Here is a 27,022-nt window from a genome sequence, read left to right as displayed (position 1 = left end):
CCTTGGATTATGTAATGATTTCTCCCTCCCAGTTTCTCTGTTCTTCCTCTCTCTAAGTTTCCTTAGCGGGGGCATTGTGTGTGTGGGGGGGGGGGAGGGGGGAGAAGGCATCCCTGAACTGCTCCTGATGTCCTGACCTAGCTCTACCTCTTTTTCCAATTTTCTGCATCTGTTCATCCTGACTTACTCGGAGACTTGGCCCACCTTTCTCTCGAAACTCTGTTTCCAATGAAATTTTAATCGCTGCTATCATGTTTTTAATTTGCAAGAAATTCTGTGCAAATGTTCTCCCAATATTCCTTTTTTAATAGCATCCTGATCTAAATTCATGGATATAATATCCGCCGTTCTCTCGGAACATTTAATGGTGGGGTGTGGGGCTTTTTTAATTTTCTGTTTCTGAAAGCCGTTGTCCTCTGAGTTACTCCTCGCCACCTGCTTTGCCCTCTGTCTTTCATGCAAGAGGGTTTCCCAAACGCCTGGTGCCTTTGGCTCAGTTCTCAGAGTGGAAACCATAAAGCTGACTGGCAGCTCGGGGCACAGACGGGGCTAAGTCACTGGTGGCTTCACAGGGCGTGAGCGGCTGGTCTCCTCTCCGGTGCTCCTCAGATTCCCGGGAAAGAGCCTTCCCATCTCCTGCCTGGGAGCAGAGACCCAGCCGCCCGGTCTTGGGAGCCACGCTGAGGAAGGGACGCTCTTGGGGCCTCCGCGTTCGTGTGTATACTTCCTCTTGATGGCACTCCTCCCTCCACTGTGCCGCTGGCGTCCTGCAGGCGACAGACTCGGCTCTCCTCTCTCCGGAAAATGGGCACCGGCTTAAGAAAGGGCAGCTGTCCAGATCAGAGGCCAGTACCATCTCTGTCACAACTGCTCAACTCTGTCCTTCTAGCACTAAAGCAGCCATAGACAATCCATAAGGAAAGCTTTATTTACAGAAATCAGTGGTGGGGCCTGGCCAATGCAGCTCAATTGATTGGATTAGGCGCCATCTGGTGCACCAAAGGGCTGCCTGTCAGAGCACACGCCCAGGTTTCAGGCTTGATTCCCAGAGGCAGCTGATCAATGTTTTGCTCTCACATCAATATCTCTCTCTCTCTCTCTCTCTCTCTCTCTCTCTCTCTCTCTCTCTCTCTCCTCTCTCTCTCTTTCTCTCTCTCTCTCTCTCTTTTCTGTCTCTCTCTTTCTCTCTCTCTCTGTCTCTCACTCTCTCTCCCTCTCCTTCTCCCTTCCTCTCTTTTTAAAACTCAGTTTTTAAAAAAGTCAATGGTGGACCAGATTTGACCCAAGGGCCCTAGTTTGAGACCCCTGGTCTAGCTTCTAGCTCATTGGGTCTGCTGCTTCCTGGGCTTTGGCATTCTCAGCACAGGGGCGGCTGCTCTTGAGCTTTGCCATTCCTGGCTAAAATCTTAGCTGCCCCATTTCCGCCCACAGCAATCCCTCCCGCGTCTACTTCACCACTTCCTAAACTTTGTTGCTGGGCTTCCTCTCCTGACCTCTTAGCCCTTAGAGCTCAGGTTTCTGGAATAATAGAGACAAATGAACACATTTATCTCCCATCCTTAACTCTCAGGCTCTTTTTAATAAGTCCCTCGGTGACAGAGATAAGCATCTAGAACCAGCTCTGATGAGGGCTGGTTCCATTTGTGTGTCTTTGCCAAATGCTATTTTATTGTTGAGTTTTTAAAAGTAAATTAATTGAACGTGCACCACATAACATGAAAGACCTCTGTGGAGGCTTGCATGTCAAATGACTCCTTCCTGAGGCCCCTCGGAGGGCTGCGCTGCTGTCCTCGCCCAGGCAGGGCCACGTCAGTCAAGCCAGCTCCCGAGACGCTCTCTCTGGAGGGTCACGGTGCTGAGGACCATGGCTGCAGGCTCTCTCTGGGGAGCACGGCCACCCTCTGCCTGGCCACAGCCTGCAACTTGGCATGTGTGGTCCCTGCTTGTAAACAAGGCCCTCGTTCTCAGCCCCTGGGCCTGGGGCCGGGAGGAGAGAAGCTCTGAAGTAGAAGGGCCTCTGGGGGTCCTTTGAGCACTCAGCCTCCCCGACAGGGACCACGGCTTCTACACCAGGCGTGTCCGGTTAGCTCTGGGACCTGTGGGGTGCAGGGAGAACCGTGACCCCAAGGAATTAGGCCCTGGGCCCACGCTCCCTGGAAACCTCAGAGTGGGAGCAGATAGGTCAGTGGCTGGTGCTGTCCTGAGGGCCACCCACCGGCCAGCTGGGCTGCAGCAGGCTACCCGGACTGACCACCAGTTCTCGAACTCGGATATGTCCCGTCGGCTCTGCCGCTTCTTAGCTTCCTCCCCTCTCCTGAGCCCGTTTCCTGCTCTGCAGAGTGGAGATGCGGGATTGCGGTAAGGATCACTGTGGCGGTGCCATACCTGAGCAGTCCCAGCTAGGAGGTTGTCTCTGATGAAAAACGTCCACAAGGCACGGGTGAGATTTCAGGCCTGGAGTGGCCATTGACTCCGCTCATCCCACGCTGCTGCCGCATTCATTCTGGAAGACAGGGAAGATGAGCAGGTTTTTATCTGTAGACTCTCCATCTCCCCTTCCGTACTGAACCACTCCCAGCATCCACGGCCATTCCAGTGCCCACAGCTCCTGCACATCTCTCTGCGGCCGGTTCCCATGCTCCATTGTAACTGATTGTTTGCATGTCACCTCCCAACTCCTTGTGAGCTGCTCAAGGGCAAGAACCAGATGTGCTCATTTGAGTGTCCCCTGAGCCTGGCACCGAGTGGGAACATGTTGGGTGGATGGACAGATGGACAGATGGATGGGTGATCTCAAGGATGAATAAACAAAGATTAATAATCTAATGGGTGGATGAACGACAAATATACAGACAGATATTTGATTGCCTGGATGAATAAAGTCACTCGTGCACCCAAAACTATGTAATGGGTAGTTTTTCTACAGCAGGGTAAGTGGATGGATGGGCAACGATGAGGTGAGAGTGCGTGAGCAGAAGGAAGAGAATGAGAAGGTGGATGGATGGAGGGGGAAACAGCATAACAAGTGACTAAACAGAGAACAAACCGGAGAACCGCCCGAGCGGACAGATGACCGTGTTCGCACGTTCACGGCCCACTCTGAGGCTGTCCGCGTCTGTGAGCCGAAGGAGTCGTTCCCAAGGTCCCAAGGAGGAGGGCTTGGAAAAAGGAATTCACAAACACTCTCTTTCTGTCTATTAAAAATGTATTTTTTTCTCTCTAAATAAACTTTGAACCCACTTCCAAGTCTGTTTGGAAAGAGCAGTGATGGCTTTCATGAGGGTAAATTATAAGTGCTCCGCGTGGAGCTGTGTTTAGGGGCCTGCAGAAATGCATGCAGTCCCCAGAGCGAATGCTGAAATGCGAACGAGACAAGAAACACATGGCGGGAGTGACGCTGTCAGGCAGGCTTGCTGCGAGCATATGTGCTTCACTGTTGATATTCGGCAAGTGTTCCAGAAAGAGGCCTTTTCTGAACCGGAGGTCAGTGAGAATACTCCCCTTCTCATAAATCCTTGGGAAATAAACCAGGCCTGTCCCCCACACACATGCGGCTAATTATCTGGGGGCTCCGGCGCTCCCCAGAGAATGGTTAGGAGCAGTTCACCCGGGCAAGGTCTGCCCCCGGCGTTTCTAACAGCCCTGGCTTGAAAGACCCTAGCCACTTGCCCTTGGTTCATAAACTGGCGTATTCCCAGGCCAGAGGGGAACAGGCATAAAGAAGAAAAGATCTAGCCCTGACTGGTTTGGCTCAGTGGATAGAGCGTTGGCCTGTGGACTGAAGGGACTCAAGTTTGATTCCAGTCAAGGGCATGTACCTTGGTTGTGGGCACATCCCCAGTAGGGGGTGTGCAGGAGGTAGCTGATCCATGTTTCTCTCTCATCAATGTTTCTCTCTACCCCTCTTCTTTGTAAAAAAATCAATAAAGTGTATTTTTTAAAAAAGAAGAAAATATCTCATCTCTTTTCCTAATGTCCAGCAATGATCAGACCCTGACACAGCCACCAATGGACACCCCAGAATCCAGAGCCTCTTGGCGTGATCCAGTTTAGCCCGGCCAGCCTCTTAGAGGACCAAGTCAAATTGTATGTGGTCCCTGATTTGTGGGGCTCACAGATGGGCAGACAGCTCCATCCCAGTGCACCAAGTGCAAGTAAATATCTGTAGCCCAAGAGTGGGCATCCAGGAAGACTTCCCACTTCCTGAGGGTTCATAGCTTAGCTGGGTTTTGAAGGATGAGTAGGAGTTTTTCTGGCAAGAAATGGGAGAACGGACATTGGAAACATGAGCAACACAGCTCAGGGGCCGTGATGTGTCCTGGGCCGGGTGTTCTGGCCAAAGGTGGGCCGGGAGTGAAGTGTGGAAGACAAGTAAGGGCTGGGCAGAGCAGGCCAGAGAGCGAAGTCGGGGCAGCCTGGAACAGCCTTGGCCAAGGAGCTCTGACTCTGTCCTACGAGCAGTGAGGAGCTTGTGTGTGGCTTTAAAGGGAAGTCCAGGATCCGATCTGTGGCTCGGGACTGCCCTGACTGCGGGGGAGAGAGTGAAGGAAGCTGGGAAGCCGGGGAGCGGGGAGGCTGCCACCATCGGTTCACAGAGAGGTGCCGGCGCCGTCCTTGTTCTTTCTCTTCCTGACTCTGTGACTTGGGGTGAGTTAACGTCCTGGAGCTGCAGTTCCACATCCGTAAGATGGGGATAACAGTAGCCACTGCACGGGGTTGTTTTAGGGTCACAGTAATACACTTAGAACACAGGACAGGGCGGGGGCGTGGCCAGCCACGTAGGGTGGCAGCCTGGCGCCTCTTGTACTCAGAAGCGGTGCTCAGGAGTGTGGATGGATGGATCCGCCCACACTCCCGAGGGCTGGTAGGTGGTGATGCTGTTCGCAGGGACAGGGATTCAGACAGAGAACTGGGGTTGGGTGTAGACTGAGAGCTCTGGTTTAGGCCATTCAGCCAGCTCCCACTGTAACTGGTGAGGGGCTTCTGTGCCATCTCATCTAGTCCTGAGGCAGAGCAGCCTGTGACTCAGAGTGTGAACCCTGGCACAGGCCACCAGGGGCCACATTGCAGTCTTGCTACTTGAAGCTGTGTGACCTCAAGCCAGTGGCTTGCCCTCTCTGGGTGCAGTTTCCTCCTCGATAAAATGAGCTGGAGGGTGGCTGTGGAAATTGCATCAGGATGGCTGTGACCTGGCAGGCAGTCCGTGCTCCAGCAGCGTGCACCGCTGTAGTCCCCGTGGCAGCAGGAGCAGAAGTAATTGCTGGTGGTTTACGAACCCAGAACTGGTGTCCCTCAGTGTTGTACTCTCACAGCTTGGCTCCAGCCTCCCACCCCCTGAACACCCAAGGCAACTGGTACCAAATAAAGGGCATGCGGCTTGACATATGTCATAAGAAAGAAAATCATATTTAAAGAGAGAGAGAAAGGAAGCCAAGTGGTTTCAAGTGTGTTTCCCAGACCCACAGCAATACCACATCCCTGGGAACGTAATAAAAATGCAAATTCTCCCGTCACTCCAGCCCCGCTGAGTCTGAAACTGGGGTGTGCTGGAGCACCCTCCCCAGCACTTTGGAAAATAACCTCCCCCCTCACAGAGCTGCATGGACCTAGGATAGGGCATCCAGGGGTCTCTGGCCAGACAATGGCATCCGACTAGCAGGAGTCCTCAAACTTTTTAAAGTGGGGGCCAGATCACGGTCCCTCAGAGAGCTGGAGGGCCGGACTATATGAACTACTAATCCCTACTGTAACACCTCGGCTGCGCTCACTGCCCAAAAAACCTGGCGGGCAGGATCAGACTCCCCTGGGGGCTGCATGTGGCCCGCGGGCCGTAGTTTGAAGACCCCTGGAGAGGGAAGGCCAGGCAGTCCTCATTTCTTTTAAGGAAACGAGGCAAGTGCTTGGGCATCAGACGCAGCGAGGTGTGCATCCCAGCTCTGCTCCACACCAGCTGTGCGACGGGACACATCCTTTCCCTTTGAGCCTTTTACTTCATCTGTAGGGTAAGGTGGATGCCACTCCCTGGCAGGGCGCTGAGCAGAATGAATGAGCAGACATCTGTGCCACCCCCAGCACAAAGCCTGGCACATGGCAGGTTCACCAGCAGGGGCCACCTTCCTCGCTCCCCGTGGCACTCCAGCCCTGGGAACGGCCCTCCCCTGGCCGAAGCCTGGCCTCCAGCTGCACGCAGGACCTGCGTCCACAGAAGGAGCTGCCGCTCAGCAGGAGGCTCGCAGCTTTCCAGGCTCTGCTCCCGAAGCCCTGCCCAGCCAGCACCCTCCAGAGTCAGGCCGGTCCATCCCCCGGCGAGTGGCACAGGACCTCAGGACACACAGAAAGGGGCTGCTTGTGCCTGGGGACACCCGGGCATCTCTGGCCAGATGGTGGCCTCTGAATAAACGGGAGATGGACCCAGGCAGTCCCCAAAGTGACCACAGGCAGGAGCCCCGGGGGCCAGGTGGGTCTATGGAATCCTGACGGCTGCACACAGCTGGCCTGCCCACACCCCGTCCAGCTGCACAGACCACAGGCCCCTACCCACCAGTGCCTCCCACAGGCAGTGCCACGTGCCAGCCCCTGCCCTCCATCCTCAGCCGGCCAGGGCGGGAGCTAACCTCTGGGAGACATTCTGATTTTCAGTCCTGGTGCCTGCACCGTGGTCCATTTCCCCAACAAACACACTTAGAAGGACAGCATTGTGCCAGCAGGAGCCCCGAGCCCAGGCCCCACTCCTGGCTCCTGACTTGCTCTTCAGCTGGGACATGTTGCCCCACCTTTGGGTCTCGGTTCTCTTCTGTGGGCGGAGCCAAGCATGTCCACATCTCTCTCACGTCGCAGCAGAAGCACTCAGCACGTGGCCTGCACACGTTTCCAACATGTCAGCGGCCTATCCTCCCCAGGCTCTCTTCGCCCACCCCCAGTCCAGGTCTGGTGTGAGTAGTAGGTCTGGACCCCTTGATCTCGTTTTAGGTGCTTTATTAAAGCTCCTGCTGACTCCGGGGAGGAGCCAGCCTGGAACACACGGGCATTTCGGATGGGGTGAGGAGCTCCTTCAAAAGCAGGCACACGTCGTTGGGGCCTCTGATATGGGCAGTGGCTTGTGGCCTTTTAATGCACGGACCTCTGAGCGCCGTCTCTGGGCCCCTTCCGTGTTGTACGGTACCCGGTATGTTGAAAAAATAATGGTAATAAATGCCAAGAAGCGGTTATGGAAATGGGGGGCTCCGGTAACCGCTCCCCCTCAGTGAGCCTCTGCCTGAGCGGGAGGCAGGCGGCAGGCCCCGCCCACGACAGCTGTCGGATTTGGAGAATCAGTTCCTCTCTTTGTGCTTCGGATTCTACGTCTATAAAATGGAGATAATAATAATGGCCTTCCTCATAGGTTTGAGGCAGATTTGAGTTAACGTGGAATTGAGATTACTACCAAGCGCAAACACTCCATAAATGGTGCCGCCAAACTCCTGTTTTTATTAAACGCTGTCAGGGGCTGCGTGGTGCCCAGCACTGCCGGCTCCTTTGGAGAGAACACCGGCGTCCACGTGTGAGACCCTGTGCATGTGAGGTCGGGACCACCTGCCCGCTCCCCTCCCCCCTCCCCTCGCCATGGGCTCTGTTCACTCGGTCACGGGATGAGACGATGCCAAGGCGGGCTGGCCAGGCCTGGTCCTCTGGTCATCGGGGCGGTAGGGACCTGTCTCATGTAGCAGCAGAAGTTGCTGGTTCTAAACAAACGTCCTGGTTCTAAGCGAACATGCGCTCTGCCGTCCGACAGCCTGTGGCATCGCTTTTTCAAACTGCTGTGGGTCTTTCCAACAAACATCGGGGCTCGGGACCATCAGCTCCCTGCAGGGTAGTGGGTGATGGAGGATGCCTGCGGGGACATACGCTCCGTTGGAATGAGCTGTATTTGCTGAACAAGGGGCTGTGGTTTTAATTCCCAAAGGACAGCGTGGCTCGCGGTGCTGGCCCAGCCCAAGCAGCCCACCAGCTGGCCAGCCTCTTGGGGAGTCAGTGCCCCCCAAGAGCACCAGGTTCCCTGGGCCCACGAGGTGCGCCCAGGACCTGACTCCCTCCTCTGAGGAGCAGAGGGCTTTGTTAGGCCAGGCTGGAAATGAGCAGGCAGATCACTCACTAGTACTTGTAAAACAAGATTATCTGACCAAAACCGGTTTGGCTCAGTGGATAGAGCGTCGGTCTGCGGACTGAAGGGTCCCAGGTTTGATTCCGGTCAAGAGCATGTACATTGTTTGCAGGCACATCCTGGTATGGGGTGTGCAGGAGGCAGCTGGTTGATGTTTCTCTCATCGATGTTTCTACCGTAGTTCTCTATCCTTCTTCCTTCCTCTCTGTGAAAAATCAACAAAATATATTTTTTTAATTATATGCAGAAATTTTTTTTAACATTTTTTTCTATTACAATTGACACAATATATTAGTGTCAGGGTTACAACATAGTGATTAGCCACTTAGATGATTTATGAAGTGATCACCCCAGTAAGTCTACTACCCACATGGTACTGTACATGGTTATTACACTATTATTGCCTACATTCCCTGTGCTGTATTTTACATCCCATGACTAGTTTGTAACTACCAATTTGTACTACTTAATCCTGTCCCCTTGTTCACCCAACCCCCAACACCCTCCTATCTGGCAGCCATCAGTTTTTTTCTCTGTAACTGTGAGTCTGTATCTGTATTGTTTATTTTGGTTTTTAGCTTTTACATAGAAGTGAAATCGAACAATATTTGTCTTCCTCTGTCTGACTTCTTTCACTTAGAATAATACCCTCTAGTTCATCCATGTTGTCACAAATGGTTATATTTCATTCTATTTTATGGCTGAGTAATATTCCATTGTATGTATGTATCACATCTTCTTTTTCCATTTATCACTTGACATTTGGGTTGTTTCCATAGCTTGGCTATTGTAAATAATGCCGCAGTGAACATAGGGATGTGTATATCTTTTCAAATTAGTGGTTTGGTTTTTTCAGATAAGTGGAATTGCTGGGTCATATGGTAGTTCTATTTTTAATCTTTTGAGGAACCTCCATATTGTTTTCCATAGTGGCTGCATCAATTTACAAATTCACCAAAAATGCATGAAGGTTCCCTTTCCTCTATGTCTTCACCAACACTTTTTTTTATTAATAATTTTTTTTTTATTGATTTCAGAGAGGAAGGGTCAGGGGCAAGATAGAAACGTCAATCATGAGGGAGAATCACTGATTGGCTGCCTCCTGCACGCCCCCTACTGGGGATTGAGCCTGCAACATGGGAGAAGATATTTGCAAACCATATACCTGATAAGGGGTTAATATCCAAAATATACAAAGAACTCCTTCAGCCCTGGCCAGTGTTGCTCAATGGTGGAGCACTGGCCCAGGCATCAAGGGGCCCTGCGTTTGATTCCCAGTCAAGGGCACATGCCCCGGCTTTGGGTTCAATCCCCAGCCCCAGTTGAGTCGTGTACAGGAGGCAACTGATGGATGTGTCTCACAACAATGTTTCGCTCTCTTTCTCCCTCTCCGTCCCTCCCTTCCACTCTCTCTAAAAATCAATGGGCAAAGTATCCTCAGGTGAGGATTAACCAAAGGAAAACAAAAAAGAACTGTAACTCGGTGACAAAAACAAACAATCCAACTAAAAAATGGGCAAAGGACTTGAATAGCCATTTCTCCAGAAGGAGATGTACAAATAGCCTACAGGTATATAAAAAGATGTGTAACATCACTTATTATTAAGGAAATGCAAATTAAAAGCATAATGAGATATCACCTCCCATCCTTTAGGATGGCCAGTATCCAAAAAACAAACAGAAAATAACAGATGTTGGTGGGGATGTGGAGAAACTGAAACCCTTGTACACTGTTGGTGGGAATGTAAAATGGTGTAGCCACTATAGAAAACAGTGAGGACGGACCTCAACAAATTAAAAATAGAATTGCCAAATGACCCTGCAATCCCACTTGTGGACATTTATCCAAAAGAGTTGAAAACAGCATCTTGAAGAGATACTTGTTCCCCCGTGTTTATAGCATTATTCACAATAGCCAAGGGGTGGAAGCAACTCAATATCCACCACCAGCTGGACGGATGGATGAAGAATATGTGGTGTGGACATACAATGGAATATTTACTGAGCCTTTAAAAAGAAGGAAATGGCCACAAATAGGGGGGAACTTTTGAGGACATTGCGCTAAGTGAAATAAGCCACTCACAAAAGGACAGATCCTGCAAGATTCCACTTATCTGCAATATCTAAAATAAGCAAAGTCTTAGAAACAGAAAGTAGGATGGTGGTTACTGGAGGCCTGGGGGAAGGGGAAGAGAGGGCTGTCCATGGATAAAGAGTTTCCCATTTTGCAAGATGAAAAAATCTAGAGACCTGTGCACACACCGGACATATGTTAACACTAACGTACTGCACTCTTAAAAATGTTTAAAGACGGTAAATTCTATGTTATGTGGTCTTGACCACAATAACTTTTCTTTAATTACAAACACAGGGGTGCAAGAAAACAGCATGTTTTTAATTTTTTAATTTTGCTTCACCATCCTGCTCTCAAGCCCCCAGTGCTGGCCAGAAATTCCTTCTCACTGGAGCCTGGCCTGCACAGCTCTCTCTCTCACTTGTTCTCAGAGGTCCTCCCTCCTCCCCATCCAGGATTCCCCCTTCACAGAAGTCAGGAAGTGCCTCTGACCCCCTGACCGGAGCTGCCTTTGCTTTACTGCCCCGTGCCAATCCCTGGATCAGGGGCACACAATCAGCACCACTTAAAAACAGGAGGAGGCCGAAACCGGTTTGGCTCAGTGGATAGAGCGTCAGCCTACGGACTGAAAGGTCCCAGGTTCGATTCCGGTCAAGGGCATGTACCTTGGTTGAGGACACATCCCCAGTAGGGGGTGTGCAAGAGGCAGCTGATCGATGTTTCTAACTCTCTATCCCTCTCTCTTCCTCTCTGTAAAAAAAAAAAAAAAAACAGGAAGAGGAAAAGGGGAAGCACACAGGCATGTGCATGCATACAACTACCCTGCTTCGGACCTGCTTCATGACCAACCAATCTGCCTCTCCTCGGTGGCGGTTCTGGGAATTTGGGAGGGGGTGACCTTCACGGGAAAGGGCGGTGCCTTGTGATACAGCCACAGTCTGTCCATCTACCTCATCCAGGCCCACCGCAGCGCCTGGCACGCAGGGGCGGGCAGGATAGAGACAGATATAAAGTGCCATCTCATTTGTAATCTAGTGCTTGCATCTTCTCTTCCACACACCTTTCCCCAAAAGAGAAAAGAATGAAGAGAACAGAGGGGATGAAGGCAAAGGCAAAATGGTTCCCATCATCAGTTCAGAAAGGCTCCAGCCACGTGGATGGAGAGCTGCATTATGAAAAGAAGCTGCCTTCTCTGCAATAAACCCGGGAAATGTGGAAGCATCCGCCCGAGCTGGCGGGGCTGGGAGGCGCGGAGGGTTCTGGCGAGCCCGGGCAGGACAGTGGATGGGTCGGGCAGTGCCTCTTCTTGCCCAGTTCAAGCATTTGAAATGCCATGATGGTGTCTTTATGTGGTGTGCTGTCGCTGATGTTTTATCGCCGAGGAGATTAAAAAGTATTGGTCAGGGCTTTCATAACTCCCACCTTCGGCCTTCTATTTCTCCTCATCTAGAAGTTTCTCAGTTGCAAACTCTTCTATTACCTCAAGAGTTTCCAGATAATAAACCTTTTTTTATTATTATTTCGGAAGGATTGTGAATGGATAAATGAACAAATGATTAGTAACTGAATGAGAGTGAGGGGTGAGAATGCAACCAACGAGGGAAGGCTGGGAGGAGCAGGGGCGAGGGAGGGGTTTGTCCCCACACTTCTCCTCTCCGTCAGCCAGCAGGGTGGCAAGAAAGCTGCCACCAGGATGCAGCTGCGGCGGGGGGGGGGGGGGGGGGGGGGCACAAGGCCAGCAGCAGGCGGGCTGTGCCCAAACCCACTGGCTTCCCTTCTCAACGAGTCTATCCTTGCTTTCCTGTCTAGGGCCCCCTGGACGGCGTGGCAAGCCTGGAAGAAGAGGCGATCCCGGTGAGTCCCAGCCTCTCTTGTTCCTCAGTGTGCCCTTGGCCAGGGACTGAGCTGGGTGCACCAGTCCCCGTAGCACCTCATTACTCACAGGTCCTCCCTTCCAATTCCAGCCACTGCCCCTGGAGGCCACAGTGCCCAGAACCCCTTTTCCTGGCTCTTGGCATCACAGTTCCAGTGACTGTCCCACCCATGTCCGTGGCACCCTCCGAATCTTATGTCAACCTCAGCAACTTCAATCCCTGGGCCTCACCCTGAAACCACCTCCTGCCTTGTGGGAGCTGATGGTGACCCCACCAGCCCGCTGGCCCTGCTCCTCCTGTGCCCCTGTCCCTCCCCAGACGTGGCCTGCCCTTCCCTCGGCAGAGGCACCAGGAAGACACTCCTCCTTCCATTTGACCTGCAGACTCACCTGTACGCGCCGTACCTCCCCTCCTGCCATCTTCGTTTCGCCCAAAACGCATTGCTCTGCTCATCTCCTACGTGGGACACACAGAGAGGCTTCCTCAGAGCATCCACGTGCCGGCCCTGTCCTGGCTCTTCTGCCTCACCTCCCACTCACCCCAGCCCCTCCGGGCCTTTCACTGCCACTCCGCTGACGCCATCGATGGTCACGCCCGCGGATGCTTTGCAGTCGTTCTCCTCCTTGGTCCTCGCTGTTGGCCACCCCACGTCCCCACCCTGTGTTCCCAGCTCAGCTCTGGCCCGTGTTTCCTCCACATCTCTGACCCCCTTCTTTCCTGCCTTTGCTGTAGTACCCCATTTGCCTCTTAAATGAACCTGCTCTTGGCCCTCTTCTCTCTCCTCTCCCACTCCTACGGCAACGGCCCCCCATGACACTGACAGTGGCCCCTTCCTGACTCTAGCTACGTTATTTCCGCTGGAGCTTGGACTTGGCCCCAGTGAACCAGCACTTCCGCCAGCCCGCTCTCCCCAGCTCCCATCGCAGGGAGGAAACCTCCAGCCTCCCACTTCCCTGTGCAGACACCTGGGCATCATCCTGGATCCCTCCCCGCCCAGCCCCGCCCCCCACACCAAATCCTGGCCAGTCTCCTCACGGTACCTCTCAGACCTGTGCCCCTTCTTGGTCCTCATCCACAGCTCCTGCAGCTCTCATCACCCCTCCCCGAGTCCCCGCCTCCAGCCTCACCAGGGCTGTCTGAGGGCCTCCCTCTCTGACCCAGCACTCCTGGCCTCCCCTCCCCAGGACCTCATCTCCTCTACCTGAGCTCACAGCCCAGGGACTCAGTATTCTTTAAGTCTGGTGCAAGCATCTCCAACGTCTTCACTGTTCAGCACAGAGCAGGCCCTGGGAATGGAAATGCACAGTGAGTGAGTGAACGAATGAATGAATGAATGCATGAACACATGCTCAGCCCCTAAGCAGCTTCTCCGGGAGGGCATGGTGTGATGCCGGAGGGGACCACCACCAAGGGGACCCCCAGCGGGTTGGGCCTGGGGAGCTGAGCAGGCTCCCTCTGAGCCTCCGACGCTTCTCCCTGGCGCTGGGCGAGGCCTTCCTCCCCCTGTGCTGCATGCTTGCATTATCTATTCCTTCTACAGGGGCCCCCAGATAAACTCGCTAGAGTGCCCTGGTAGGAAATGCCATCATGGTCCTCATGTGCTTGGACTTCCGGAAGCTGAAGGCTGTTTTGTGTTTGATTGCCATGGCTTCCTGTACTCTAGATTTTGTGTGTAATAACACACATGCACACACACACACACACACACACACACATACATGCACACACACGCATGCATACGCACAGGCACGCACATACTCACGGGCCTACAAATACGCATTTCATCACTCAATTCTTGTTTCTGTCCTCATAAAATGTTTTATTGCCTTTTATTGTAAGCTCCTGACATCCATTCTGGAAGGAGATGAGGAACACAAAGTGCCTTTTTCTAGGGAAATGTATACTATTACTCAACTTACTAAAAAACCCGTTAGAATTATGACTCCAGCTTACAGCAGTCGAAAAGTCACAGGAAGATAAGGACTTCCTAGGCCCCTGATACCGTGCGCTGAGTGCTTTCAAGTTCCCCGGGTCAAGTAATCCTCACAGACCCTGCAAGATAAGCATCGTCATTGGCCCCATTTTGCAGATAAGGAAACTGAGGCTTCAAAGGAAGAAGTGCCTTGTCTGAGATCGGCATTGGGCAAGGGGCGGGCAGCACCCGCCCCCCACGCCCTTTCCCAGGCGGGTCCCGATCCCCTGCCTGTCCGGGAATGGTGTGAACAGCCGGAGCAGATGTTCCCCTCTGATTAGCACATCCTGGCTCTGGCACCTTCCCTTGTAAAACCAGGCCTTTTCCTGTGTCCCGGGGAGCCTGCCGGTGGACAGTGTCTGCCTGAGAGGCCTTCCTGCTGCTGCCGCAGACCTGCAGCCAGCCCGGCCTGCTCGCCTGCGGGAGAGCGAGGGGGGTGGGGGCGCTCTCCAGCTGCAGGGCAGCCTTTGCCTGGAGAATGGACGCCTCGGCGGCCCCACAGTGTTTGTGGGCGCGCCTGTCCTAATGGAGTGAATGCTCATCTCCCCACTGGCCCGCTGCTCAGCTGGGGAAGCCCGGCACTGCTCTTGTCCTCTGGGGTCATCTTTCCAGGGCCATTGAGCAAGATCCTTTCTCCTCCTAGGTGCCCCCTTACCTCCAAGAACCTCCTTTGCTCTCCCTCAGCGCGCCCCCCCCTTCCCCCCTCCCCCCGCTCCCCTGACTCCGCCAGCCTCGGACACCTCCCTGTGTCCCAGCACAGCCTGGTTGTGGTCTTGTCCTCCAAAAATGTGTCTTTCCCCTCCACCAAAGCAGAGGCTGCTGGGGCAGGAGCTGGGGCTGGACCCACAGGCACTCAGGAGATGGTCAGTACATGTTTGCTGACAGGAAGGGGGAGGGCAGAGAGGAGGGGCAGGGAAAGAAGGACCGGTGGGCCAATGAAGGATAAAGGCTGAGGATGCAGGAAGAAACCAGGATGAAGCCATCAAATGCTGCTTGGCTGATGCTGTGCTAAATCTGCGGAAACAAATGGAGGCTCTCATACTCTCACAGCTCCCAGCCTTAGATCGGCAGGTTCGGCGCTAGGGTTTTTTATCCACCCCGACCCCAAGAAACCCTTTCTAAAAATCCAGTGGAAGGAGAATTTCTAAAATGGTGGGTGAAGGACCTCTGAAAATCTGCTCCTTTATAAAAGCACAAGAAAACTAGGGAAAAATGGACCTTTCTGCAACTATGGAAATTAATGGAAAACTTGCAACAACCCCTTTATTCAAGAAAAAACTATAAATCTTGCTAAGAACAGTAGTGCTTGTAACATTTTAATTTGCCCACCTGCTCAGTTTCATACCCTTAAAAAAAATCAGCCTTCCTGGCCAGGTAGCTCAGTTGATAGAGCTTTGTCCTGGGACACCAAGTTTGCGGGTTCAATCCCCAATCCGAGCATAGACAAGAATCAACCAATGAATGCATAAATGGGTGGACAACAAATCGATGTTTCTTTCTCCCCCTCTCTCTCATCAATCAATCAATGAAAATTAAAACAAAAACATAAGCCTTACAGCCACAGCACCTGTGAACAGTCGCAGCCATCGAAGGAGACAAATAGTGTTGAAGGTCCCCAAATGCTCATTTTCAGAAAGTTGTCCCTATCTGGCATGTCTGTAAACTCCCTGGAAAAGTTTGTACACAGGCCTTGCCTTTGTTTGACCTGACGTACAGCACGCTCGTTGGGAAAGCCCTGTGTCTAGAACGCTTGCCAAAAACACTCAGCGGCCATTGTTTAACCTCACAGCTGCCTGACGTGGTGCTACCCGTTGGAACAAACAAGAAGCTGACACAAAACTTAAACAAAAACCTAGGTGATGAGATGTCTAAAGGGGCTTTGCGGAGCTCCGGCATACCGTGAAGGCACGTGCGTGTGAAGGGATGTGCACATGTCCAGGAAAAGCCTGAGAGCCCTGCCTTTCACGTCTGCCCAGGCAGCAGCGAAGGCAGCAGCAGAGTGTGAGGAGGCGGAGCACTGAGTTTTGCTTCCACCTCCATCAAGCCCCTTGGCACCAAGTGGGAGACTTACCGGATAAGACCCTAAAGGAAACTTCTCTCAATGCTGATCATAAGCTAACCAAGCAGAGAACTCAACAGCGGCAACGACAAGGAATACACACGTTAGAGACTCCAGGAAAAACCCTAAACACTGAGCAACAGTAACGACAAACAGCAACAACAACCCCTAAAAAAGTAGGAGCAGAATCTAATTTTCACAGTAGTCACATTAAATTACTATAAATGCCCAGTTTTTAATAAAAAATTATGAGGCACACAAAGAGACAAGAAAGTATGGCAATAAAAAGGGGGAGAAGCAATCAGTAGAAACTGTCTCTGAGAAAGCCCAGATGGAAATGCTAGACAAAAAAATTATATTTGCTATTTTAACTGTATTTAAAGAACTCAAGGAAACCATGTCTAAAGAATCAAAGGGAAACTCAAGCATATGTACCACCAAATGGAGAGCATCAATATACAGAGAGAAAGTATAAAAAAAGAAGAAGAAGAAGAAGAAGAAGAAGAAGAAGAAGAAGCAAATAGACACTCTGATGTATAGTAACTGAAATGAAAAATTCACTAAAGGGGCTCAACAGTCTTTGGGCTGACAGAAAAAAAATCAGCAAACTTGAAGATGGGTCAATTAAGATTATTCAGTCTAAGGAAGAAAGGAAAAAGGAGAAGCGAGAAAAAGAAGCAGAAAAAATATATGAAAGAAGAATGGCCTGGGCCTTCCCAAATTTATTTTATATATATATTTGTGATTATGACTTCACACAGCAAAAAGATACAGATTAAAGTCAGCAAAACTAAGAGGAACATAGGACCCCAAATTCCAATATTCCCCTCCACATGGAGTTGTACAGACAGCCCTAATTCTCCCAGTAAGGATGTGTGACAGCATGTGTGATGTTTCTAGCCAGGGAAACTCTCTTGAGACATGCAATCCAGTGTTTTATTGAGTGCCCATGTGGCTGACCTTAATCATTCAGTCTCCAACCCCTTCAAAGGTCAAACTGATACAGCATGGCCAAAACCTCCACCATGATTCACATTGTTGCCATAAACTGGCATGGCCCAAGGCCCCAGGTATTCAAAGACACTCTTATTAGGCTGCATATCCCAAGGACTGAAGATTTTCTCACCTACTCATTATTGGCTCTGAATTTGCCAACCCCCAAGCCTACGGTCATCGTGGTTCACTCTGCTCCACTAGGGAAACCCTGGAGGCATGACTGAAGCTCACTCTTGTGGGGTGGGTTTGGGTTTTCAAAAGTCAGAAGACTGTGGTGGGAGGCAGAGGACTGGGTCAGAGCCAGGGCCTCCTGGGCAGAGCAGGCAGCAGGCGAAGTGGGCATCAGGAGTCCGGGTGCAGCACGGAGCAGCAGGAGCGGGCTGTGAGCGGGGACAGTGGCCCTGGGAGCCTCAGGCACCAAGGCCAGCCTTACCTCCCGGCATGCCATCCGGCACCTGCCAGGCAGTGGGAAATATTCTTCCCAGTTTGCTTTTCCATTTGGGAAACACTCAGGCAGGGGTCATCCTGGAAGGAGCAAAGAGCTCAAAGTGAGCACATGGGGCCCCAGAACTCTGCACGCCTCTGCTTACAAGCCACTCGTGCACCCTGCAGACCTCCAGGGGCAAGTGGGAAACCCTGTCCGGCCACATCGGTTCAGTTAAAGAGGCCACAGAGGCGTTGACCCCTCTACTCTACTCTCATTTCATTCATTTCCCAAGTCATCTGGCTCTTATTTGCTTGCTCCCGCATTCCTGACAGCAAAGTGAGCAGATCCAGCCAATGCCTGGGACACGTGTTTGAAAGCTGTGTGCAGAGTGAGCTGGGCCGTGGGGGGGACCGCCACATGGTTGGATGGGGCCCTTCCGCCAGCCTCACTCCCTAAACAGGGACCCCTGGACAGCCTGAGCCAGGCCCTTCCCGCTCCCACCCCCCACCTCCCTGCATCATCTTGTGTACCCCGCTCTCTGCAGGCCCCAGATCCCATCTCCAGGGGCTACTGCAGCCACAGCACAACCCTAAGGCTGAAGTGAGGCGAGGAGGGCTTAGAGGCGATGGCCTGCCTGGTACCCTCACCTATTTCACTCACGTGTACTAAGTACACGTGTCTGCCAGACCCTGGGCGAGCAGGGGAGACAGGGATGGGAGATGGGGGGTGGGGGTGGGGGAGGGCAGACGGGGCCCCAGCTCTCAGGGAGCTGCCTTGCTGATGGGGCTGACAGGCAATAAACAACACAAATAAATAGGTAATCACTAAGGAGTGTGATTGGTGCTGGAAAGGAAGTGGCAGAGAGCTGATAGAAACCAGTGGGGCCACCGGTGAAGAGACGCCTCAGGCTTCATGCTGACAAAAGGCTTTCCGAGGCGGAGGTTAACCTCCAGCGCAGGAACACAGTAGCTGTAAACGTCCTGAGGCCAACGCCGGGGGCCCTCGGGGAGCCCAGGGAGACAGGTGGAGGGTGGGCGCTGACGAGAGCAGGTGTCACAGGAGAGCAGGAGTCCGGGTATTATTCCATGTGCCATTCAGAGCTCCGGGAAGGGGTGGGGCACCTGTAGCTGGTGGGGTTGGGGTGCCCAGAAGAAGGTGTCAGCTAGGAGGCTGTAAGGGTAGTCCCCCCTGCGAGGCATTGGTGCCCTGACGCTATGGTGCCAGTCGGGCCTGAGGGGGGTGGCTCGATGTGTTTTGGAGTCTATGGGACGAGCTAGATGTGGCCTAGCCAAATGGCCTTCCGGATGACCTTCCGGATGACCTTCCAGACGAAGCCAGGGTTGTGAGGGCCAAGCCCCTGGCACAGATGTCGTGCATCAGGCCTCTGGTATTATAATAACTATGTTTGGTGCCAAGTGGGTACGAGACTTACTAGGGTTGGTCCTTCATAAGTGATATAAATGTCTAATCACTAACCTGTACACCTGAAGTTAATATAATATTCTATTTCAGCTATAATTGGGGGGGAAATGTTTTAATTGTGAAATAAAACCTCTCTCCCTTGGGTTCTGACCGCCGCCTCTCTGCTTGTGTTTTGCAGGTCCTCCGGTAAGTGTCCTGGATTATGCTCTCTGCTCCTGAAAGATAAGACATTTTATTCTCTCTGTGTAGCATTTCCTTGAAAATAATACTTAGTTAGAGAGGTGTGTCTTAAAAAAAAAAATCAGTCCAGACAGGAGCCTTATCTTATTAAATGTGTAGATGAACTCAGCAGGCTCCACTGGCCCCCGGGACCGGTTTCCTTCCAAGAGAGCCGGCAGGAGCCTGGCTGCCCCGCACCCGCCCCGGCTCCAAGGGGGGCACCGCACCCCACGTTTCCAACTGCCCTGCAGCGGTGGGTCTGTTCCCGTGGCTTTTGTCTCACGTGCTTTGGCATCTGGAGTCAAGCAGTTACGCCAGGAATGAGCTGGGCTTCGTAAGGAGATTCCGGGCTCCGTCTCTCTTTGCCAAAATCCATTTGGCTCCCTGGCTTGGGCCGTGGGCCCTCAGGGCGCTGGGTTTGAGAAAGGTGTAGGGGAGGAGCTGGTGGCCATGGCAGCACTGAACATCATCGGGGATCGTCCGCCCTGAAACCCGGCTCTTCCTCAAGAAACGCAGCGAGTCTGTGAGCCATCGCGCCCGGCTTTCCGTCCTGGCCTCTCCGTTCGAGAGGCACGCGGAGAGCCTGCCCGGTCACAGTGCACCTTCCAAAGGCATTCCTTTGGGATGACTGTCTTAGTTTTTACTTCCACTTGCCATGATTCACTTCCTGATCGGCATGTGTAAGGCGAGGCCACGGGCAGTTCCCCACAGCCGAGTCGTCCCTGGCGTCACGGGGAAGGTGGTCTGTGTGGACTCGCCGGAGTGCCTCCTGCAGGGGGCGCTGTGGAGCAGGGGGCTGTGGACGTGCATTTAAACACATGCAGCTCCTGAGGCCGCACCTGAGGTGGATGCCGTCCTGGGAGACGCTGCCAGGCAGGCAGTGCTCCGAGCCTGTGGGGACGGAGCATCCAGTGGCAGCAAATGCCCGCCCTGCCACAGCTCCGGCTTCCAACGCTGCCTTCCTCCGTCCCCCCATGGGGGCAGCCGCAGGGAGCCCTCGTCTGCGCGCTAGGCCTCTGGGCGGTTTAGGAGCCTTTTCCTTGGCGGCTGGGACAGCGCCCCGGGGAGCCCGTGTGCCCGTGTGGTCCTCCCCATGTGTGTGCCGGCTGCCATGGGAGGACACGCGTGGATGTATGCCCTGTGGCCCCTGCAGCCTGGCCCAGTGCAGCAGGAAATGGGGTGCTCCATCCCCTAGACTTGTCAGAGCCCCGAGTCCCCCCAAAGGCATCCATCGGTTACCCACCAGCAGCCTCTGCTGCAAACCCATCGAGCCCCGGGGGGAGCGGTGTGGGGCCTGATTGAGTGCTAAGTGCTGCCATATGGTGTTCTGCCGAAAGCCTGATTATTAATGACGTATTAATTACCACAGGGGCAATCAGGACGAGATGGCTACCCGGTAATTTGCCATTTATTTTTTGCTCTCTTTGCCCTTTTCTCTCAAGCCAGTATTCTTCCTCCGAGCCTTTATTTAACTGTCTGCACGCCTCTCTCTCTGCTCCTCGGGGACTCGGGTCTTTCTTGGAGGGATTAGCATTGATCTGCGGGGCTGGCCTGGTGGGAACTGCCTGCCGCTCCCTCCCGCTGCCCTGCAGGCAGAGCAACCTGGCTCTGAGAAGTCGCCTTGGTGTCCTGAGCCCACCCAGCACTGCGCTTCCCGCCGCCCCGTCTCCCTGAGCGCAGGCCCAGCCCTGGGCTGTGGAGCACCCTCTTCCCAGAGCTCCCTGCCCCGCCCCCTCTGTCACCCCCAGGGCACCGGAGACCTGGGTTCCAGGTTGGCCCTTGTGGTGTCATCCCTTGTCAGGTCTTTTACAACTAAACCTAAAACGTAGCTTGTATTGAATCAACGAGCCCAGCTTAGGTGGGGAGGGCCAGGGAACAGCAGGTTGAAAGGTAGCTGGCCGGGGCGGGTCCTGCTTAGAAGTCCAGACGCATCAGGCAGGGGTGAGCCTGTGGAGGGGAGTGTGGCGGGACCATCGTGTGGGGGAGTGTGTTTGTCCTGGGCCTCAGGCCAGGGCGGGAAACGTGGGCTGAATCGGAGGCCTCTCGCACGGCCACCTCTGTCCAGACCCTGGTGATGGAGGCCAGGGGGGGGTCCCAGTCCTGCCGGAGCCGCCCTCCCCGAGGCTGTGGAGGGCAGTCAGCCCCGAGCACCAGGGAAACCGGGCTTGGATTCCAAGCTGGGCTTCCTCGCTGGGTGCCCTCGGGGGAGGCGCTCACCCTCTCTGAGCTTCCCTTTCCTGCTCTGTGAAGTGGGCGGTGAAGGCCTCCCTCACAGCATTGGAGTGGGGGTAAGTGAGAGGGGGGAGGTGACAGTTCTACAGACTGCATCACAAGCCAGGCCCCGTGGGACTCAGTGGGGCCCTTGGGACCGTGTATCTCCTGTTCGGAGTGGCCCACCCGAGGCTCAGAGTATAAGGTGACCGGGCATCCCGCTTTTGGCAGGACAGTCCCTACTTTTAACAATGTGTCCCGCGTCCCGAGGCGTTTTAAAAAAGTCACCCTGAGTTCAGGCCTCTCCGTGTGGTCATCCCATAGTCCGGGGGCACATTCCCGGCTCGAGGGACCCGAGCCCCCTCAGAGGCACCGGGTGTGCTGGTGTCACAGGGGCTTCCCGGCTCAGCTGTGCACGCTGGGGCCGGCCGCTCAGCCTCTCGGAAGATCACGCCCACAGAGCTGGAGGCTGGAGGAAAGACGAGCTGGGAGATCATTCTGACCCTCCAGCACACACTGGCCGTGGTTGGAGGGGAAAACAGCTCTGAGACCCTGGGGTTGCAGAAAAGGGGTTTACCTAGTAAACCTCAAAACCAGCCTCAGGGAGGACTTATTTCATTTTATTTCATTTTTTTATTTATTTATTTACTTTGTAGTTTGTGCCTACAACAAATCACTGCCTACGGGGAAGTAAGAGCAAACAAAGAGTCCCGGAGGGCCACGGTGGAGAGCGCCGGCTCAGAGTGCCGGCTGCGTTTCCAGATTAACCCAGGCTGGCCCCTCCCCTGAGCGAGACCAGCTGAAACCAGGTCCATATGTGGGCCTGAGAATGGGGGGCGGGGGAGGTGGGCAGAGGAGCCGCCCCCATCTGAGGGGTGCAGACTAACACGGGCTGGGGTCCCATGTCCACAACCGTCTTGCACAGAAAGACTGGCCCATCTCTCCTGCCCCAAGGGTTCATTAATGGCTCTGCTGATGACAATAGAAGCGTGTTTATTATAAACCCTACAGAACAGAGAAAAGCACAGAAAAGGAAAAAGCAGTCATCCATGTCCCTACCACCCACAGACAAGTCCTGTCCATATTTTGGTGTTTGTTCTCCCAGCGTTTTTTTATGCACAAGTTTGTGTCCATATTTCTTAGTCTAAAACTGCGATTACAGTGGACATGTTTTTTTGAGGCTGATGTTTTTCACTTAATGGATCATGAGATTTTCCCACATCATTAAGAATTCGTATAGGGTGTAATAGCTACGTGGCATTTTATCATCTATAATTTACTTAGCCCCGTTCCAAGTTACAGTATTTATAGTGACAATTTTTCACCCTGCAGTCAGCATCCTATGGGAATAACTCGAGACTTAACTTCCATGATTATCTCCTCAGGATAAACGTCTAGAAGTTGAATTGCTGGACCAAAGGGTTTGCACATGTTTCGGGCTTTTGATGTGCATTGCCAAATTGCCCTCCAGGAGGCTGTGCTAATTTACATTCCCACCAACAGCGCATGGACGCTACACGTTTCCCCAAGCCCTGGCCAACTGTGGGTATTATCATACTTTTAAATCGATGCCAATATGACAAGTTAAGCAATAGATGTGCGTATGGATGTATGTATGTATCTTGTTTTAATTTAGGGTGTATTTTCATTAGAAGTACAGTTTTAGAGATTAAACTAATTTTGAAAGGCTTCTGTAAGCCGAACTGCCACCTGCTGGTAGAGTTTGGAATTGCAGGCACAGTTTTTCCTGGTAAAGAGGAAATCGGCAGGTTGAAGAGCTTTCAGATCCCAACTGGTCCAGGGGCTGCAGACAACAGGGTATCGGCAGCATAGGGGAACTCTGAGCTCAGAACGTGGTGAGTCCAAGACGGGACCGGCAGAGGAGCACTGGGCACAGCATTCTTGCATGTTGGAGAGGAAGTCAGCACTTACCTGGAAAAAATGACATAGCCATCTCATGACTAGGAGGCTTGGCTCTGCTCAACAAATCTGTAAGGTGTGCCATGCCCTGTGCAATGCAGCCCACAAAGATGAATCAACCCAGTCGCAGTCCTTGAGGTGTCATGATAGGGTGGGGAAGGGGGGAGGGACACAGACAGTTTGGATGAGACAGAGAGGGAGGGATGATCAGGGGTCACTGTGAATTTCCTGCAGGTTTCTTATCACACTCCCCATTTTTCTCTCCCAACTCCAGCTTATGCATGAAGTGAAAAAACTTGTCTCTCATGCAGGACTCCGTCTTGCCTATCCCTTGACTTTTGTCCAGGAAACATTAGAACTCACATCATCTCCTATTTACAAAGCAAAATCCTCACGTTTCCTCTTTGGCATTTGACCTTTCAGGCTCTCACCATTGAACTTTCGTGATTTTCTGGTTTATTTTACACCCTCAGAATGCAATTTAAACATTTCTTGGGGGTGGGAGGAATGTGTATTTGGTAACATTTCCCAGGGTTTAAGATTTCCCTGCATTTGGACAGATGAGGAAGCTGTGAGGCTGTGGGCCAGAGGTGTGTCCACCAATGACTGTGCAGGTGCTTTTCCAGGTCTTTGGGCCGGCACCAAGCAAGAGAGACAAGGCCTCTCCCTGTGGTGGGGAGGAGAGACGCAATAAACAAGTAAACAAATAAACCAACATGATAGCTTCAAACAATAGCACGTGCCAGAAGGAGAATAAAGCAGGAACGGGGTGTGCGTGCTGGCTGCGTGGAGGAGTGGGTTTACATTGGAAATGGGATTGAATAATCAGAAGGCGCTTGGGGAAGATGGCACGTGAGCTGAGACTTCAATGATGTAAAAGACACAGTGATATGGGGGGAAAGCGCTCCTGACAGAGGAGAGTGCACAGGCGATGAGTTGGGAACAAGCTTCCCGTGTCCAGGGTGCCCTGTGTCCAGCGAGGCCAGTGTGCCTGGAGTGAGCGAGCACTCGACGGGAAGATTCTAGAAGGGAAGCCAGGGAGGTCTCCAGGGCTCCATCGAGGAGTGTCTTGGAGGCCAGAAAACCTTGGCTCTGTATTCCTAGAAACCACTTGTCCCCAGAGACGTGGCGTGGAGCCCAGGGCTCAGAGAGTCTCCCTCCAGAGGAAACCGGACGAAAGGACTGCCCCCTCCGTCCCCCAGAGCCCTTCCTTCACGCCAGGGAAGCAAATGCACCTACCGCGTGCTTGCTGTGTGCACGCTCTCCCGTGCTCGCCCCCTGGGAGGCTGGTGGTGTCAGCCCTACGTGACAGACAAGGAAGCTGAGCTCAGGGGCTGTCCGGGCGTGGCCGAGACACAAGCCCCCAGCATGAGAAAGCCCCGTTAACACGCAGGCTGCCGTCTCTCCTCCATCACAGGAGCTGCCAGCAGTAACCAGGTCAGAGCGAATGTCCCATCTCTCCTCCTCACCTTTTTCTTACCTGGCCCTGGAGCTCTCTCCCCGTGCACTGTTGTCCACCTCGTTATGAAGTTAAGACCCTTTCTTACTCTCCAAACACACACACACACACACACACACACACACACACAAAATCTAACTTAAGGAAGAATCCATGTCTCCATTCCACCTTCTCTGCGGTCCCTCGCTCATACAGCTGTGTCATAGTCATTACTAGAAATGAGGGAGGAAAACATCCCCCTCGGGATGAAGTGCCAGGTCCTGTCCTATCAGGGAGCAGCTGAGTGGAGCAGAGCCAAACAGGGGGCCACAGTGGTGATGGAGGTCCCGCCCCTCCCTTAGGAGGTCACTTAGCCTTCCTGGGCTTCTGCGTCCACCTTTGCAAAGCGTGCAGGTTGGCCTGGATGAAAACGTTAGGAATCAGACCTGTGCAGCACTTCCGTTTCAAAGCACTTCCCATCCCTGTGCATTATGATTTGTACCCATTTCGTGGATTGAAAAACTGAGGTTTATAGTAGCCACGCCACTTTCCCAGATCTCACAGTGGCAAATATGTGGGCCTGGCTTCCTCCTGCAGACCCCTGCGGCCCGGAGGGTGGTCTGTCCTACCACCTGCCTGGAGGCGGGGGGGTTGTGGGGGGAGGTTGTGAGAGAAACTAAGGAGGGTGAGCGAGGTATCTGGGAACTGAGGGCGGCAGCAGCACAGCTCTCCTGTCTCTCCGCTGCCCCATATGTGACTCCTGAGAGGACACTGGGGGAGCACACCTTGTGTCTGCACGTGCTCGTAGGTCCCCACTGATTTGGGCTCTGAACAACTTGATGAAGTGGCTTTCTGGCCCGGCCACCTCCGTGGGGATTCTGAGCACAGACAAAAGCCTGTCACCTGCCCTCCCCACCCTCTGTGCTCCGTGGGGAGGGCTGTAGTGCATGCAGACAGGGCTGCTGCCCGCGGAGGAGAAGCCCTCACTCTGCCTGGGCCGGGGCGGCCTCACAGAGCAGGCCCTTTGGGGGATGTGGTGAGGGATGAGGAGGAGTCCGGCAGGAGGACAACACGGAGCACAAGGCAAGCACCATGAACACGGCAGGGGTGCTCGCTAGTCCCACGTGCCCCGGGGCGGGGGCTCGGCCGGCACAGGGAGGGGAGGGGGTGATGCTGAGTGAAGAGCCCCACCCGCCCAGCGGGAACCCGCAGTGGCACGGACAGGTGTGCACAGGAGGAAGCCTCCCTGCTCCAGGGCAGGGCCTGTGGGAAGGGGCCCAGGTAGCAGGCGGTGGCGGTAATGGGCAGCGGAAGCCTGAGTTAAGGCGAGGGGCCAGAACAGCACTCCTCAGGCCCGGCAGCGCCAGCCGCCCGGCCAGGCGCCCGGGACCCATCTGGCTGACGGGCACGGGAGTCGTGGGGGCGGGAGCTGCTCAGTGTCTTCGGAGCCGTGATGGGAGCACCGACAGCCTGGGCCCTGGGTCGGCAGACGCTCCGAGCTGAAATGTGACCCAGGCAGCAGGGCCTCAGCCTGGGACCAATTTCGAAACGAATGACTCAGTTTGACTGTTTGGAATTAATCAAAGTGAACAAAGAAGGACCACAGAGCAGCGCGCATTCAAATTTCGTGCACTCTCGTGGTTTCAAAAACTGGCTTTGATTGTAAAAATGTAATGCGCTCAGCGGTGCTCTGGGACGTCGCAGATTCGCCTGTTGTCAGGGTCTGACATCCTACATCTCCTTCTAACCTGACCCCTGCAGCGCCGCTCCCCGCTCTCCGGTCCCGGTGGGGCGGGGATGGGATAAAAGCAGATTTCCCGAAGTGAAAGCCTCAGATTGGCCCCGGGGAGACAGCCGGGCCCTCGGGAAAGGCCGCCAGGCCGGCTCTCCTCCCCAGGTGTTCACTCCCCCGGACCTCCTGCCCTGTGCACACGCTGGGTCCCCGGCGTCCCGTTGAGTGTGGGGCCGCTGGGAGACAGGAGACCCGTGCCGCTGCTGCTGCTGCCCTCGGTGCCCAGATGCCTGGCTCACCCCCTGCAGCTTCTCCCCCTCCGGGCAGTGGCCAGGGCGCCCCCAGCCCCAGGTGCAGCCCCTGTGGTGCCTGCTCCCCAGCCCAGCTCCAGGAGAGCACGTCCAGGCCTTCAGGGTGTGCCCGGAACGGCATCCTGGCAGAGAGGGGCCCTCCAGGCTGGTTGCTGGCTGACCTCTTCCCGCTTCCTCAAGCAGAAGGCGCCTCCCCCACTGCACGGAGAGGCTGCTCACGGCCCCGC

At 53.8% G+C, this 27,022-nt stretch overlaps 1 protein-coding gene across 1 annotated transcript in view; it reads left to right on the top strand.

Moving 5' to 3' along the window:
* Positions 1–27,022, top strand: part of COL23A1 (collagen type XXIII alpha 1 chain) — a 238,695-nt gene that overhangs the window by 179,403 nt on the left and 32,270 nt on the right. The window contains exons 3-4 of the mRNA XM_084886773.1: positions 12,024–12,097; positions 20,553–20,579. Coding sequence (XP_084742899.1) covers positions 12,024–12,097; positions 20,553–20,579 — 101 coding nt within the window. The remainder of the gene's footprint in view (positions 1–12,023; positions 12,098–20,552; positions 20,580–27,022) is intronic.

The sequence above is a fragment of the Pipistrellus hanaki genome, assembly GCF_964339955.1.
Source record: "Pipistrellus hanaki genome assembly, chromosome: 5".
Classification (NCBI taxonomy): domain Eukaryota; kingdom Metazoa; phylum Chordata; class Mammalia; order Chiroptera; family Vespertilionidae; genus Pipistrellus; species Pipistrellus hanaki.
The sequence above is the reverse complement of the archived record's forward strand: the minus strand, read 5'-3'. Positions and strand labels throughout refer to the sequence as shown.